Source organism: Anneissia japonica, unplaced genomic scaffold (genome assembly GCF_011630105.1).
Source record: "Anneissia japonica isolate Jap-2015-1 unplaced genomic scaffold, ASM1163010v1 scaffold2756_len2360902_cov194, whole genome shotgun sequence".
Taxonomy (NCBI): domain Eukaryota; kingdom Metazoa; phylum Echinodermata; class Crinoidea; order Comatulida; family Comatulidae; genus Anneissia; species Anneissia japonica.
In genome coordinates this window covers 1,817,519-1,832,540 of record NW_022719050.1, presented here as the reverse complement: position 1 = coordinate 1,832,540, position 15,022 = coordinate 1,817,519, and the positions used below count along the sequence as shown (strand labels likewise).

Here is a 15,022-nt window from a genome sequence, read left to right as displayed (position 1 = left end):
ACATCTAGATGTGTATAAGAGACCTCCCTTAGGTACGCCACTAATAATAATAATAATAATAATAATAATAATAATAATAATAATAACAACAATATGACGATTTATCATATTTCTGGAATTTTACCAATTTATCGAGATCGAGAGGTGTAAGATGGTGAAGCCACTATGGACCCGAATATCTCGCACCAGACATTAATACTTTCACGACATACATGAATGTTTTGATACAATTCACAGATGCATACGAGAAAAATAAAATTTTAAAATATAGCGATAATATAATATATGTTATAGTAGTGGACAGTACGAACATATAAACAGGTATGCGTCGAAAATATTGTTGAGCTATGTTGTTAATCCCATCCGACGTCTTTTCCGTAATTTTGCTCTTGAAGCCATGTAAACAAAGGGTCAAAATATCGTTTGATTGATGACGTGTCAATCTTTCTCTGTCCTGTAATTTCTTGCATAGCGTCCTGCCATGGACGGCTCGCCCCCATACGAAGCATAGCACTGTAGAATGAAATTATGCAAATCAATTATAGGCCTATCAAAATCTCAAAAAAATGACTTTCTGACTGCAGTATGCAGTTGTTAGTTGTATACAAGTACTGTATTGAATACATAAAGAACAGATTAACAGCCCGCTCGCCAGGAATTTTTTAAAGAGTGGCGGAATTTCAAAAAATGTTGTCCATAAAATGTAAAGGGTGGTGCGCCAAATTTTAAAAGGTAGATACATTTTTGGTACTACCTATCCACTAGAACCTTCCTATCCACAGGGACCTCCCTGAGTTCACAGGTACCTGTAAACCTGTTCACACGTCAGGCGGCGTACAAAGATATCCTGCAGTTGGGTTTGCATTGAATGCGGTGCAGCCTTATGATATACGATTGACCAAGTACCGTACTGTTCCCCATCGGAACATTGTGGAACTGCCTGCAGTTCGACACTTCGGTATTTTGTTGTTGTAACGTTTTGAATAAAATATACTTAACAGGGCAGTCCTATAGCCGGCGAGACCCCTGGATTTAATGATCAAAGCATATAAATTATGCATCGTTCAACAACCTACCCAAGCCTATCTCCAGCCGCTGTTGATTGGTAGATATTACATCGATGGATCGGTCCTTCGTGATTTTTTTCTTTACACAGCGATTCATGAAATTGAAATTGAATAAGGAAGCTCACAAAATACCTGAAAACATAAAAATTCGTTGAATATAATTATTAAATCGGTTGGTATAGCAGCTTTTAGTCGGGCTCAATCTTAAAGTCGTGGGAAGGGTTAAGGTACTGTCCTCTGATTACAAAAGTATAGGCGCTCACATCACGAACTAACACAATTAAATTCAATTGTGTTAGTTCGTGCACGTGAAATAAAAAAAGCGCGTCAAAATACGCGCTGTTGTCGTTAAGGCCTTTTTGTGTGGTAAAGAATACAAACTTGCTTGACAACCAATACGCGCTCGTTTTGACGTGCTACTGTGATTTCACGAACTAACACAGTCTACTTTGATTGTGTTAGTTCGTGATGTGAACGACGAATCGTGTATTGTAGCATTAAAAATGATGGCCTGATGCACATGCAAGTGTATTACATTGGTATTATCTTCCTAGATAATGTATAAACCAAATAGGCCTATAATTAAACGTTTTTAATTATCTTTCAGATTTACAGAATGGTTCACAACAGATGTACGTTGGTGAATCCAGCCCATAGAGGTATTAAACAACTAGAGTGCTGACAAGATGGCGGAGCAATGCACAGTTGTGTATGTGTACCATCCAAGATGGCTGCCGTAGGAAAGCGCCACCTTCAGGCTTAGTATACATATTATTACCATAAATAAGCCCTCTGACTGAATATTATTTCATTAATGATAATTAGTATTGATAATGACAAATTATTAAACTGTCATAGCCAAAAAGAGGCCAAGTAGAGCATCATCTTATTCAAATATTAAAAAGAATTAAATTCATGTACATTACGCCCATACACCGCAACGCTCGAGTTTCAAAATACGGGTAACTAGCTGTACTGAACTTTCTGTGTAAATTGAGGGCGCAATTAAAAATTATAGTGCTCAGGGGAAATTTGATTGGCCGAATCTATGGCAGCCATCTTGGATGGTACACACACAGAGCTCTGCGTATTTCGAACATCGAATACATTGCTGTTAGCGCTCTAGTATTCTTATTATATCTCTATGATCCAGCCACACTTCGACATCCACGTCAATTTATGTCTTGGGATACATGTCTTCAATAATAATACTTGGCATAATCAATAAAAGTAACTCAATTTAAAACGACTGTTACAATTATTTTTACTCATGTTATTTTTACTTAATTATATATATTTAGGGCGATACATTAATAATTGTTTACCTAATATATGGTGTTCCCGATGGTATATGATATTTAGCACCTGGGTCAAAGTCGGTGGACGACCTTTCGACGGGTGCCTCGATTCCTTGATATTTCGTTCTGAAAGATTATTATGATAAGCTAACTTGTTAGACTTCACAATATGTATGAATGAAGTGTGTGTTTTTATTATGCAGATCGATCAATTCAGACTTCGAGCTAGTCGAAGAAATCGGGCCGAGTATTACACCACTGTCACAGTAAAAAAAGGTGAATAGGTTGAACTTCAGCTTATAGGGGTCCGAAAGCTGAAATGATTCTTAAATGGCAATGATTGTGGTATCTGTTAAAGCGTTACAGGAATTCTAGAATTAGTGGTCATTTCAATAGATTGAAATGTAACTTTTACAGTCGGGCCAATATACGATTAAATTAAGTTCCCGTTTCAAAGACTACACAAAAAAGTCGTGTCTGCCACAATAAGCGTTATGAGCGTGTTAAAATATGACTCGTGGTACCTTCATTTTTAGTCTCAAAAATTCAACTTCAATTGTGCTTGTACGTGTTGTGGTAGTTTTTATCAAGCAAAAAAATATCTAAATTTTAGCTCAATTTTCTTTTTTAAAAAAACCTCCATAAAAAGTGCCTTAGCTGAACTTACCTTAGCTCCCACCACTTGGAATTGTAATCCTCTGGGGTGGTAATACCTCGAAAGACGTCCCATCTCCATTTGTCGATCATAAATCCGAACGGTAAGAACGCTATTTTGACAAGAGCTTGTCGCAGAAGAAAGTCAATATCATGACCTAAAACAAGCAAAACATTTTTTTATTGTAAAAGGGGTAAAATTAAAAACCGAGCAAAGACAAAAACAAGAAGTACGGGTAGTACATTTCAGTGGCGGATCCAGGGGGGTTCAAGGGGTTCGGACAAACACCCCTCTGCGAAGAAACGTAACAAAATACTTTTGGGTCCTGGCTTACAAAAGGCATTACCAACCGTCTCGCATCGTGCTGGACGGTCCTGCATTTCAAAGTGATTTTGGATGATACGCATTTGGCAGAAACACATGCGTGATCTTAAATTTGTCACGCATTTAGTCTACACATGACGACAAATAATCACGAATTCAGGGAAAATATATTCAAAATTAGAAGAAATTAGTTTTATTAAAAATATAAAACAACCATGCAGTAACTTGAGTCATTAAAGAGCTTTCGTTATCTCGTTTGAGATTCAATTCACCGAAAGCTTCGGCGGTGCGTGCGGTCTTGTGCGTTCATGTCACAACCAATGTTGATTATTGACTGAAACTGCAGTTGTCAGCATCAAACACGCACGCAGTCAGGTAAGTACAGTATTTACGTGAATACGGTACTTAATTTACTGAAGCGTTACTAAAAATTGATTGGTATGGTTAACTGGTTCTGGTTGTGGTGGGTAAGGCCGACCTATTATGGACTCCAAACGTGTAGGACCATGGTTCTTAATAGGTGGCCCGCGGGCCAAATTTGACCCATGAAGCTATCCAAAAATAAAAACAAATTAAATTAAATATTTTGATAAATAATTTCTCATTATAAATGAAGACTACAACGAAATTCCTAAAAAATATATACATATTAACTACCAAAAGTCAAAAGAACTGAAGCTTGTTATTTTTAATGTATTTAATCTTGAATTTTCTAATGTTTCTTAATTCATTTTAAAAACATATTTTAAATCAAAAAGAATTTGTTTTTGTATTAGTTTCAACTTCATCCAAAAAAAAGTTTCTGTAATATGGGAGAATTTTTTTTTGTCCTTGTTTTTAAAATGTCTATCTATTTTAAAATTTTGATTTTTAATTTTAAAAAGATCATGCGTGTGAACATGTCTTCTATATGAATGTGCATATTAGTTTGTACGCAAGCTTGTCTTGAGTCGGGGTTAGCCCACTGAAATCTAAAAAAATAATCTGCTATCAAAAAACGCCAAAGATTAAGTTAGTTCTAGCTATATCTGGAAAAGCCTGGGAAGATTTTTAAATTAGTAGACTCCAAACCGAGGTAGTTTGAGGCTTTACTTTATAGAATATAGGCCTAGCACTATTACGGTGGCTACTAGCCACCTGCTAATTTTCCCCAAGGATTTTTTTATTACATAGAGAGTTATTCCCCATGCTATTTCCCCCACCCCATTTTTTCGATGCATTGTTCCTCCTAGTTTTCCTATTGATTTGTTTTTCCATCAGGTTATTTTCATTATACTTTATAAGAGAGAGAGAACATATTTTTTTTTTATTTTGTGTTTTCTCTATATCAATTAATTATTGTCTAGTCGTTGTAAGGTTACACTAAAAAGGTGTGTCGATGATACAAAAGCGTTATTCGATCAATTGACTAATGCAGTATTGATGAAGCCTAAATACACATTGTAGAAACGTTTTGAAAGTTTAAATCCTGTTTTACATAAAAAAATTAGAGGAAAGAAAACAGGATATCTTTATAACATGTTTCCTCTTTTGGAATTTCGATATCACACCTATTTTCTAGTTGTTCTATATACCCATATTTCTCTCTGCATCCACGAAAAAACACCCCGGCAAGTAGCGGAAGTATTATTTCTGTACTTCTATAGTACTTTTGAGGTCAATGCCCATTAGTAATTCTCTTCTACGATACGCCTACTCTTATTTCAAATTATGTGTTACGGTTGATGGTAGCAAATACGCCTCATTAAATATATTTCATTTAATTAATGTTATTTAATTTCTTTATCTATCAGAAAATTATGTCAATGTGAACAGAATATTGATAATTATGTACGAATTCTTTGCTTAAAGTTACAGAATTTGTTACCATATATTGTAACAAAAAGTAGAATTTGAAATTACCAAAAACATTATAACGACTTGCTTAATTACCGGTACTCATATATTATCTTGAGGACCCCCGGACCCCCTTTCATTTTTGGGTTTATGGGAAAATGAATCCCCCTCTGCCAAATCCTGGATCCGCCCCTGCATTTAGGAGAAGGTGATCAAAGTGTGCTGTCTATAACTACTATCAGTATGATTATTATTACTTTGTGATTTGCCAGTAAAAGTACGGTAAAGGTTTTGGAGATATTTTGATGTTAAAGGACCTACAGTATACATAAATCTGTGCCCAGTTTACCTTGTAGGCCCTACATAATTATTATATCGTTTTCGCTCCTCTAGAACATCAAGCCATGGCCATATCCCACGGAGTTCAACGTGTCTTAACTAACATGTCGTCAATACATTGACTCGCAAATTATTAAAGGTCTCAATAATTCAACATTTTAAATTCCTAGCCCACTTACGATCTGTAAATTTTTCTACGCTGAGTAGACCCATTTTGTTGAGGTAGTCGGGTGTGACAACTGAGAGTGCGATAGTGTCTCCCACAGCCTCGTGAAATCCGTGGTTAGCTCCAGCCCTGAAAACCAACGGTTGATCGCGGTATTGGAGGTAATATTCACAATGTCCCATCTCGTGATGAACAGTATAGAAGTCATTATAATTTATCTGAGTACACATCTTGATCCTGCAATATAAAAGTAGTTTTACTTCAAAATGATGGTAATATATTGTCAGACGTAGTATTATAGCGCGTTATGCCCACAAGTCATCTAGGCGCTAATTCCCCCCCCCCCCCACCGGTCATCAAGTACGGAACACATACTCAGCTTCCTGGAACTTTCCAGCGCTTCATTGTGTGTTTGAGCCGACCAAGTACCCATTTGCACTTCTAATAGGCCTAGAAAAACAACCGTAGTTAAAGTGCCTTGTCCACGGAAAAAAATCTAAATGCTGAGCGAGGGATTGATCCTCGCACGCAAGGGTGAGAACCACTAACACAATCGGTACACAAAACTGCTCTTATATCTCAGTATCTCAGTGTTATTTTTTTCTTTTCACCTCAGTAAGTCATGGAAGGCACTCCTCATAGTCGATATAGCATTATACAAAGGCCATGTAAAAACTATGGCCGTTATTTGGATATGTTTCATAGACTGATTGATTATTAGATTAATTGATTGATTGGTAAGTTGCTTGATCAACATATTGACTGACTGATTGATCGAGTAACCAGTTGATCATTTAATATACATTAGTTGAATAATTGACTGATTGATGTATTTACCTATTTATTGATTTATAAATTCATTTATCGAATGATTAGTTTATTTTTTTTTTATCTAACGATTGATTGATAGATCGGTTGATTGATCGATTATACTGTGTAAAACATATAGGCCTTAAGTATTTTACGATGATTAGGAAATCAAGTGTTTATTAAAAACTAAGAGCGACAGTCGTACCTGACATCATTTCCTTTCTGCATATCGTGAGCTGAACCGTGGCAGACGACGTCTCGGTCCCTCGGCTTCACAAACATAGATTTCTTCCAGAAGGTGGGTGGCATTCCTGTTAGGCCTATAGACGTAAAGAAGTTGTTTGCGATGTGGAACATTTGTAGGACTGTGTAGTCTTGCTCGCGCATCGTTGGAGTTATATCGACGCTTTCTAAATCTGGAAACGGTCTTACGATATCGTAAATATTGTCCCACTGCTGGGCCCACATATTGCCTGTGGAATATTAGAAATAAAGCATAAGCTGATTACTACAGTTAATGCCACATGGAGAAAACATACTAAAGCAGGGACATTTCTAAAAGCATAATTATTGTACGTGATGCGTTAGAACTGAGACATGAGTGTAATACAAGAAAATAGTGATCTTCTATTAGTTGTCCTACGGTAGGCACTGTGGAAATAAGTGACGTGCAGAACAAACATCTACGTAGGCCTAGCTAGTAAATTCATGTAAGGTGTGCTGCATACTAAATAAAAAAAACAACAAATCTCTGCGAACGACCATTTGATCTCCTAAAATGAAAAATTAGTACTCAAAAAGTACCGTACACTCTCACAACTCAGTTAATCTTATATGTAGTATATCGTCATTATTTTTTGTTTTAATCTTGATATAATGATATAGTCCGGGGGCATATGTCGAAAAATGGGCTCTAAATTTATGATAGAATATTTGAGAAAGAAATTTTAGATAGAATACCCTTCGGTTGAATCAACTGAGCTATATGTGAGGCTACGTTTGTATGCTTATTTTCGCTTTTGGGTACGTTCATTTTTTATGGTAAAATTGAATAATATCGAATGAAATTTATTCAGCCGTGAATTATATATAATCCTAGCAAATCGATTTTTTTTTTGTATTCATTTACATATCTGGTGCATGTAGTAAATTCATCAATTTTGTTTGTATAGCCTCGCATGTCCTTTTTACCTTCAAGATATAAGAATTATTACCAGTTGGCCTATATATTGCTGACACATCAAATGCCATTTTACTTTGGATGAGAAATGTTGAGTTTAAAGAAATGGCTATGGGCCTTATTGTTTTTGGGGGGTTTTTTTTTGTTTTTTTTATTCAAACATTCTTTAAAACCAAACTTTGAAATACTTTTTAGTAAGTTGAATCAACTGAAAATTAAACGAGAAAATATTTTTCTGGCCAATTTAAGTCCTGTCCAGACAACCAAGTTTTATTTGACAAAAACATGTGACATGCCTAAATATGGTCATGATGACATCACATCATGGCCACCGCATGGATAATATACAGGCCTACAACAATTTGTCAAAGACAGAGCTTAATATAACACAAAAAAAACTACGTTCTTCTATTCTTAACATCCTTAAATTGCCTGATAATCAATTAAAGGATTTTTAGCTAAACACTGTAAATCAGCGAAACTAAAATGTTTTATCTGTATCTGATTGGGTGTTGATTACTTGTTGAAGCGGTTTGGCGGAGCAGGAACGATTTGGTTTCCTAACGTCGAGATCGGGGTTTCAATCCCTCGCTGTGCATTTCGATTGTGTCCTTGAGGAAGACACTTTATCTGCATTGCTTTTCTACACCCAGGAATATAAATGTGTACCAGTACCACTAACAGATTATTTTAAAACTTTTAGAGACCCCTTTTTCAGGTTTAACAACAGACAGTGTATAGAGCTTTTGATTTGTGCGACGACGCGACGCTAGAACGGAATCACTCATGCGTGACCGTCCTACCTGCGTCCTACGTTCTCTGCATACGTTGATTTGGACAAATTACGTTCCAGAATCTGCTCGACGAGGTGACCTTAACATTCTCCGATCGCATGAGCAGATGACTTTTAGTAACGTTTTACGTCCTACCGTCCTCGTGCAATCGAAAGCTTCCTAGTATAATTTTGAAAGTATTACCATCATCATCATCATTACTATTATTATTATTTCAATTTCCTGTTTTGTAGCAAAATTCTTTATCGTTTGTTACAAAAATATTTTATTAAACCGTAACATTTGTGTTAGTTACAGATAGTTAAAATAGCTCCTTGAGTAGGGGGCCTGACAAGCAAATTAGTTATAAAATGTCTGCAAAAATGTGTTAAACCAAAATTACAGAATAGTGGTCAAATTTGACAGGCTCAGTGTATTTGACGACTTGACACATAGGATAAGACATTTTTATTACCACATTTCGGTGTGATATTTTAGCATGATGCTTAACAAAATACAAGACTATAAAATATAAGCTTACCCATGGTGTTGCGTCATGAAATAAAGTCACAATATATCATACACTTTATAAATTAACTCTTAATTAAGTCCTGTCCCTGTCAGAGATGATCATAAAAGTGGAATTTCCCAATTCAGGTAAGTGGCCTTACTGGATACGAGCAGATAAAACTGAGAATTTAGACATTTCCAAATGTAAATAGGTCTATGTCATTATCTATTGAGTTGTTTAATACTCGATAATGAAGAACATTATAAAATTCAATGAGGATAAGAAGTGGTGTACAGTGGCGTCTCTAGGAATCTTGTAATGGATGGGGGGGCTGATGGCGAGCGCAAAGGTGAAGTGGGGGAAGAAGCTCGATGATTTGGTGAAGGGGAGCTAGGTGACTTAACTGCAGGGATCGTGATATTTTCTTTTCTTAGAACATGTTCAATGGGAGAGGGGGTGTGGGGCGACTGGCAAAAATTCTACAAATGATTACCAGCCAATTTAAGGGTCTATATGGAAAATCCGTTGATTTGCAGGGGTTTTTGTTTCATTTTAAATTTAAAATAGTACGATAGAGTAAAAACTAGTTATAGTGGTATATTTTTCAAAGGCTTTCATTATTCTCTGAATGAAAACGCCAATTACAAGAAAGAGGCGCGCAATACTGCAGTTCATTGCTATATCCATAACCAGGAGTAGGAGCAACAGACGAACGCTTTTAACTCCCATTCAGCAATAAGTGGAAGAATTAAGCGGGTCATTCACATTTTATCAATTCCTTTTCTTTGTAAAAAAACAAATTGAAAACGAAAAACTTCCTCCCAAGTGACCTTTCGAAAGATTATAGCTTCTGCGTCAGTGGTCGCTGAATTACAGCATTTTAACATACAAATGACATTATACCTACATGTAGATTATGCTACCATACTAATTACTTTCAGTCGGACAGACGCACAACACTAATTTTAGATTTAAATTTTCGAAAAATATCCGTATTGGTTGTGCGAATTATTCCAAACGCGTGTCACGATTTTCTGTGGCAGCGTCGCCTGCCATCCCGTGTTTCGTTGAATGCATCTCCCAATGGAATCCGAACATTGTTTAACCGAAATGTTGGGTGATAATTCGATTATAATGATGCACGTGTTCCATGTTGGTAATTTCGCATCTCTTTAAAACTAATAAATCGAATCATTATGGTAATCATTCTGAAGAGACCGCAAGGACTCTAGATGGCGGACATGCATCATATAGCCTGCATCATAACATTATCATAATTTCTTCGTATACACAGTCGTCTCGTCCATGCATGTGTTTATGGACAATGCCTTATTTTATAGGGTACAACTACCTCTTCTTGTTAACCATGTTACGAAACTTCTTTCTCTCAATTGAAATTTGGTGTTGAGGACGCTTATACGATACTTCAGCTCAATTCTAAACCTACCTGTGCCAAGACTTACAAAAGAAAAAAAAACAAGTGCAATCACTCACACAATCTAAATAAATATCGTCATCAACACAAATATTTACGTTAATAATAATAGAATTTTCAATAATAGGCCTAATAGTAATAATAGTAATAGGGCCTAATAATAATTATAAGGCCAATCATGAGGTATGGGCCAGTTAATAATAATATACTAGGCATTTATACATAATCGCTTTCGCCATCATCACCGCCCTCTGTCGTCGTCATCATCATTATCATCATCATACAATATAATTTTTATATTATTATCAATATATTTTAATATTGTTTTGTTTTTAGATGGTTACGCAGCCAATGTGAATTTTATAGAGCATCGTCTTCCATGATGTAATTACTACGTCATGTTCGAGAGTACACATCTCTGGGGAAGTCACAATACTGATGATTACCATCATAATTTATTATTGTATGTCTAATATCATTACGCACACCCACACTTTCTGCATTGTTATAAATGGTGAATTTGGGATGCATTACTTTGTAGCGGTAAATAAATTATGGGCGCTTGTTGTACTTGTATGTTTAATATCCATAACCAATAGGCTCTCAGAGAGAAGGAAAAGATGACATTGCTCAGGATTAACATTTTAGGGGGCTGAGCCCCAACAAGTTGGTAAATTTTGAGCGCGTTTTGGGGAATCACAATTAAGATAATAATGTACAGTGGTTGTATCTGTGATAAGAGTGTCCATGGACGTCGATCGGCGGGGGCAGGGGAGACCACATTTCAAAGTAGGAGGGACAAATTAATTTCCCCACCCCCCTCCCCATTATTCACCGTTCGTCTATAGTCAAAACCCCGCTTTTTAAGTTAAAAAAGGCAACAACTACGAATGACTAATATGTAACATAAATTATTATTTTTATGAACGTTTGTCTGAACAAAATATACAGATCTGTATAGGCTTTTGATTATGAATACCAGGTCATGTCAGTTTTTCAAAGAAATTTGTTGTTTTCAAATAAAATTTTTGTATTATTCATTTCCGTCTATCACCGCTCAAGCCATTACTTCCTGAATTTGCCATCACGCCTCTCCGTCCATTATTGCTCGAGTCAACATTCTCTAATTTGTTATCCATTCCCTTTGTCCATTAACGCTCGAGTCATCGTTTTTCAATCTGTAATCCAGCCCACTCGAGTGCAGCCCATCGATTTCGCTAAATTTACTCAATATGCCTAGCAGATATAGGGGCCTAATTATTGAAGTACTAAACAGTAATTTCGTGTTGAAGAATTAAACCATATCTCTCTCAGTACAATGACATTTAATCAATACATGTCTTAATTTAATAAACCTACAAAATTTACGTTGGCTGTAGATGTCGTTAAATATTGCCATACATTACATTCCAACTAGGTTTAATTACATATTACTGTATTTAGTACGCGAAATTAATAAGTGAACTCAAGTGTTGGATGTTGTTTATTGCGTTAATACACAGAAGGTTACGTGGGAGACAATGCTAGGACAATGAATGGTAATGATAAATGCAATCATATCATCAATAATTAGATAGAGATTTACACTCAGCCTAAATTTAACTTCTCGTTACTTCAATAAGATTATTAGGCTTGAGTCCTTTAATTCTACAGAGTCGCGTGATGTCATGGACCATGTGTCGTGTGACATTTGGAAAAGATGCCGAAGCATGGAGGAATAGGCACTAAGTTTAACTTATGCCTTCACGGTCACAGCATACGGTAATACTGTACAGTGTTGGTGAAATATAAGGAACATGAATGTTGTCATGTTATTATACCGTCACTGAAATCAATAACTTAGTATGGCATTACATTAGGCCTGAAATGCAATGTGTTGATTAGATTCAAACACGTTTAAAGCTGTACTGATTCTGAGAGAGTCATAGCTCTTACCGGTACACCACTCCTCCTTACGCCTATTTGTTAAAATTATCCATTTTATTCACTAAAATAAATTGAAAAACCATGGATCCATGGTCCTATCCCCTGTATTCTCTTGTTTTCCAAATTCTGGAACCCGCCCTGAATTTCCTTTATTTCAATAAGCCACTCTAGGTTGATACACTCGCAAAATGGCATACGAAGATCTCCCAATTTTTCGGCACTAAATCTTAATTCTACCGAAGGTCCGGTAGATCTCGTCTCTTTTAAATTTAACCAACTGCTCTGTAGTAGGTAGGGATTCTTGCAGCTTTTATGGTGCCTATACATTTATGGCCTGTCCCTTTGGTGTCTATATAATGTAGGTCCCTATCCGTTATTTGTTTCCTTTGAATTGATATACTGTATTATAATTTATTGTGCGCCTATATGTATTGTATTTTTTATATATTGTTGTTTTCACGTGCAATGAATTATTTCCTGTTTCTACAGTATTGACATTAAAGTTTAATTGAATTGAGTTGAATTTAAGTGAATCTTCGATGAATATGGTACCTTTATCCACATATAATACATGATTTATTGAGTTACACATTCGCAAGCTGAATGTTTCTACTTAACTGCTGCACCCTTAAAACACCACTACCAAAATGTTGTTTAGTTCCCAAAGTCGAATGGTCGTGAAGTTTACCCATCTGGTCTATACGGTCTGAGACGGTTCTGTAGAAGTGCATTCACACCTATCGGAATTTTCGGAACGAAAAGCCTACTGAACCGATCAGAAAACCGAATCAGTGTGTCACGAATACGAAAGATGTCGTTCAGTGCATCGGTAACGCAGTTCGAATTTCGGGCTGGATACTGAATGACGCTCTGCATCATAGACTACGATGATGGACCTTTCCTATCATTTCACCGCATTTCTACCTCTCCAAGCCCAGCGGGTGGAATGACGATACCCTCAGACTGCCAACATCTATCAGCAGACGGCGCGCCGTCGCGTCGTACGTTGACAGAGAGCCGAGACTGATTCGTCGTCGGTCGACGGTTGGACTATGAAGAGAGTATTTTTAATAGTTTTATTCTAATATTCAGAACAAATTCACATCCTTGGTGGAGACCACACGAAATGTAGATAAATGCAGAAACCCCAACTACAATCGTTGCGCTAACCACTCCTCGATTATATTTCAGTTGAGTAGGCAGAATGACTTTCTACGTCATTGCAATTACGTTTATCTTGTTTTTCTTTTTTTTTCTTTAGGTTATCAATACTATTACTTAGTCTGGCTTCCGTTTCAATGGCATATACAGCAATAATCGTTTTTCATCTGCAATACGAGTTCTGTGGTTTACGATTCGCTTGAAGATATCTTTCCTCTTCAGCCTTTGCCCATCGATTATTAACTTTCGTCACATGATCAATTGAACATGTTATGAAGTATAACACGACAGAAACCACATTAGTACGTTGGAAATGGACAAAGGTTTGTAGTCGTTGACTTGCGCTTTAAAGGTTTTGACGTGTTGCTGAAATCGAATCTTGTACACTGCGATGGAGCAACGATTAAGTGTTGAAATCGAATCTGAAGTGATGCCACAGAGCAATGTGGTTCCATGATTCAAACGGCTTACGGATGAAATATTACCCATAATTCATTAACGTAAAGCGCTTATAGTTGCTAGGTTGTTTATGTGTTCCTTTTACGTGAAATTAAAGCTATTTTACAGTAGTGTAGGTATTTCCACATGACTGTAACTGAAGAAATTAAACGGCAGTAAGTGACCATTGAAAATGGTTTATGTCATGGGGAAAATCTAATTCTCGATGTAAACCGTTATCATGTCAAAATGCGAAGATATACATTTACAGTATTACGCTGAATTCATGCACCTAAAGAAACACGTGGATAGATTATTCAACTCAACATCATTGTAAATAAAAGCAATAAAGATTATTTGAAATGTTAGCTACGAATTACTACACTTTCTTCTAAAATCTGAACGGGCTGATTGTATGCGTACGCAATATAGCTGATACTAACCAAAATAATGTTTAAAAAAATAGTTTACTTGCTGGTTGTTATTTTACGATTTGCATTAGCAACTATTATTGTTTTAAAACGTGTGTGTGGGTCCAGCCGTTGTCTTTAAGAGTTGCTCATAAAATGAGAGTGGATGTGCGTCTATCTCTATTTTCTGATACTGGTCGATTCTTTAATTTTTCGTTTAACTATCTTTATTCTTTGTGAATTATGTTTATGTTTTTCCAGTCTGGTAAATGGTTTTCTTGCGACATGGTCAGTAATAGCGGATTCAAGTTATTCATTAACAGGCATTTCTGCCAACTCGTGTTTTGATTCCCGTTTGTATTGTCTTCTACATCTTTCTGATGTTCCTTGATTCTAATGTTAAGTGCCCTGTTCCACCTATGTATACTTGCTTACAATTTAGGCATCCAACTTCATATACCACTCCACACCTATTCTTCGTTTATCTTGTCTTTGTGTCGAACTGTTTTTGTGTCTTTGACGTTGATAAAGATAGCAGGAGCTATCGAAATATCCGTTTGATTTTGTTATACCTTAATAAATTTGTGTTCCGCAAGTCAACTTTCAATGATTGTACACCGTTTTTTCATTGCTTTTGCATTTTATTTTACTTGGAGCATACATGCAAGCCCACTCTTCAATATATATATACAT

The 15,022-nt window shown here is 36.1% G+C and overlaps 1 protein-coding gene across 1 annotated transcript in view; it reads right to left on the bottom strand.

The window, feature by feature from the left end:
* Positions 1-28: 28 nt before the first annotated feature.
* The window catches only part of LOC117110755 (angiotensin-converting enzyme-like), a 38,437-nt gene continuing 23,443 nt past the window's right edge, over positions 29-15,022 (bottom strand). Inside the window, exons 7-12 of the mRNA XM_033253552.1 lie at positions 6,701-6,968; positions 5,699-5,922; positions 3,033-3,177; positions 2,393-2,491; positions 1,077-1,199; positions 29-513 (exon numbers count right to left, since the gene is read on the bottom strand). Coding sequence (XP_033109443.1) covers positions 354-513; positions 1,077-1,199; positions 2,393-2,491; positions 3,033-3,177; positions 5,699-5,922; positions 6,701-6,968 — 1,019 coding nt within the window. The 3' untranslated portion in view covers positions 29-353. The remainder of the gene's footprint in view (positions 514-1,076; positions 1,200-2,392; positions 2,492-3,032; positions 3,178-5,698; positions 5,923-6,700; positions 6,969-15,022) is intronic.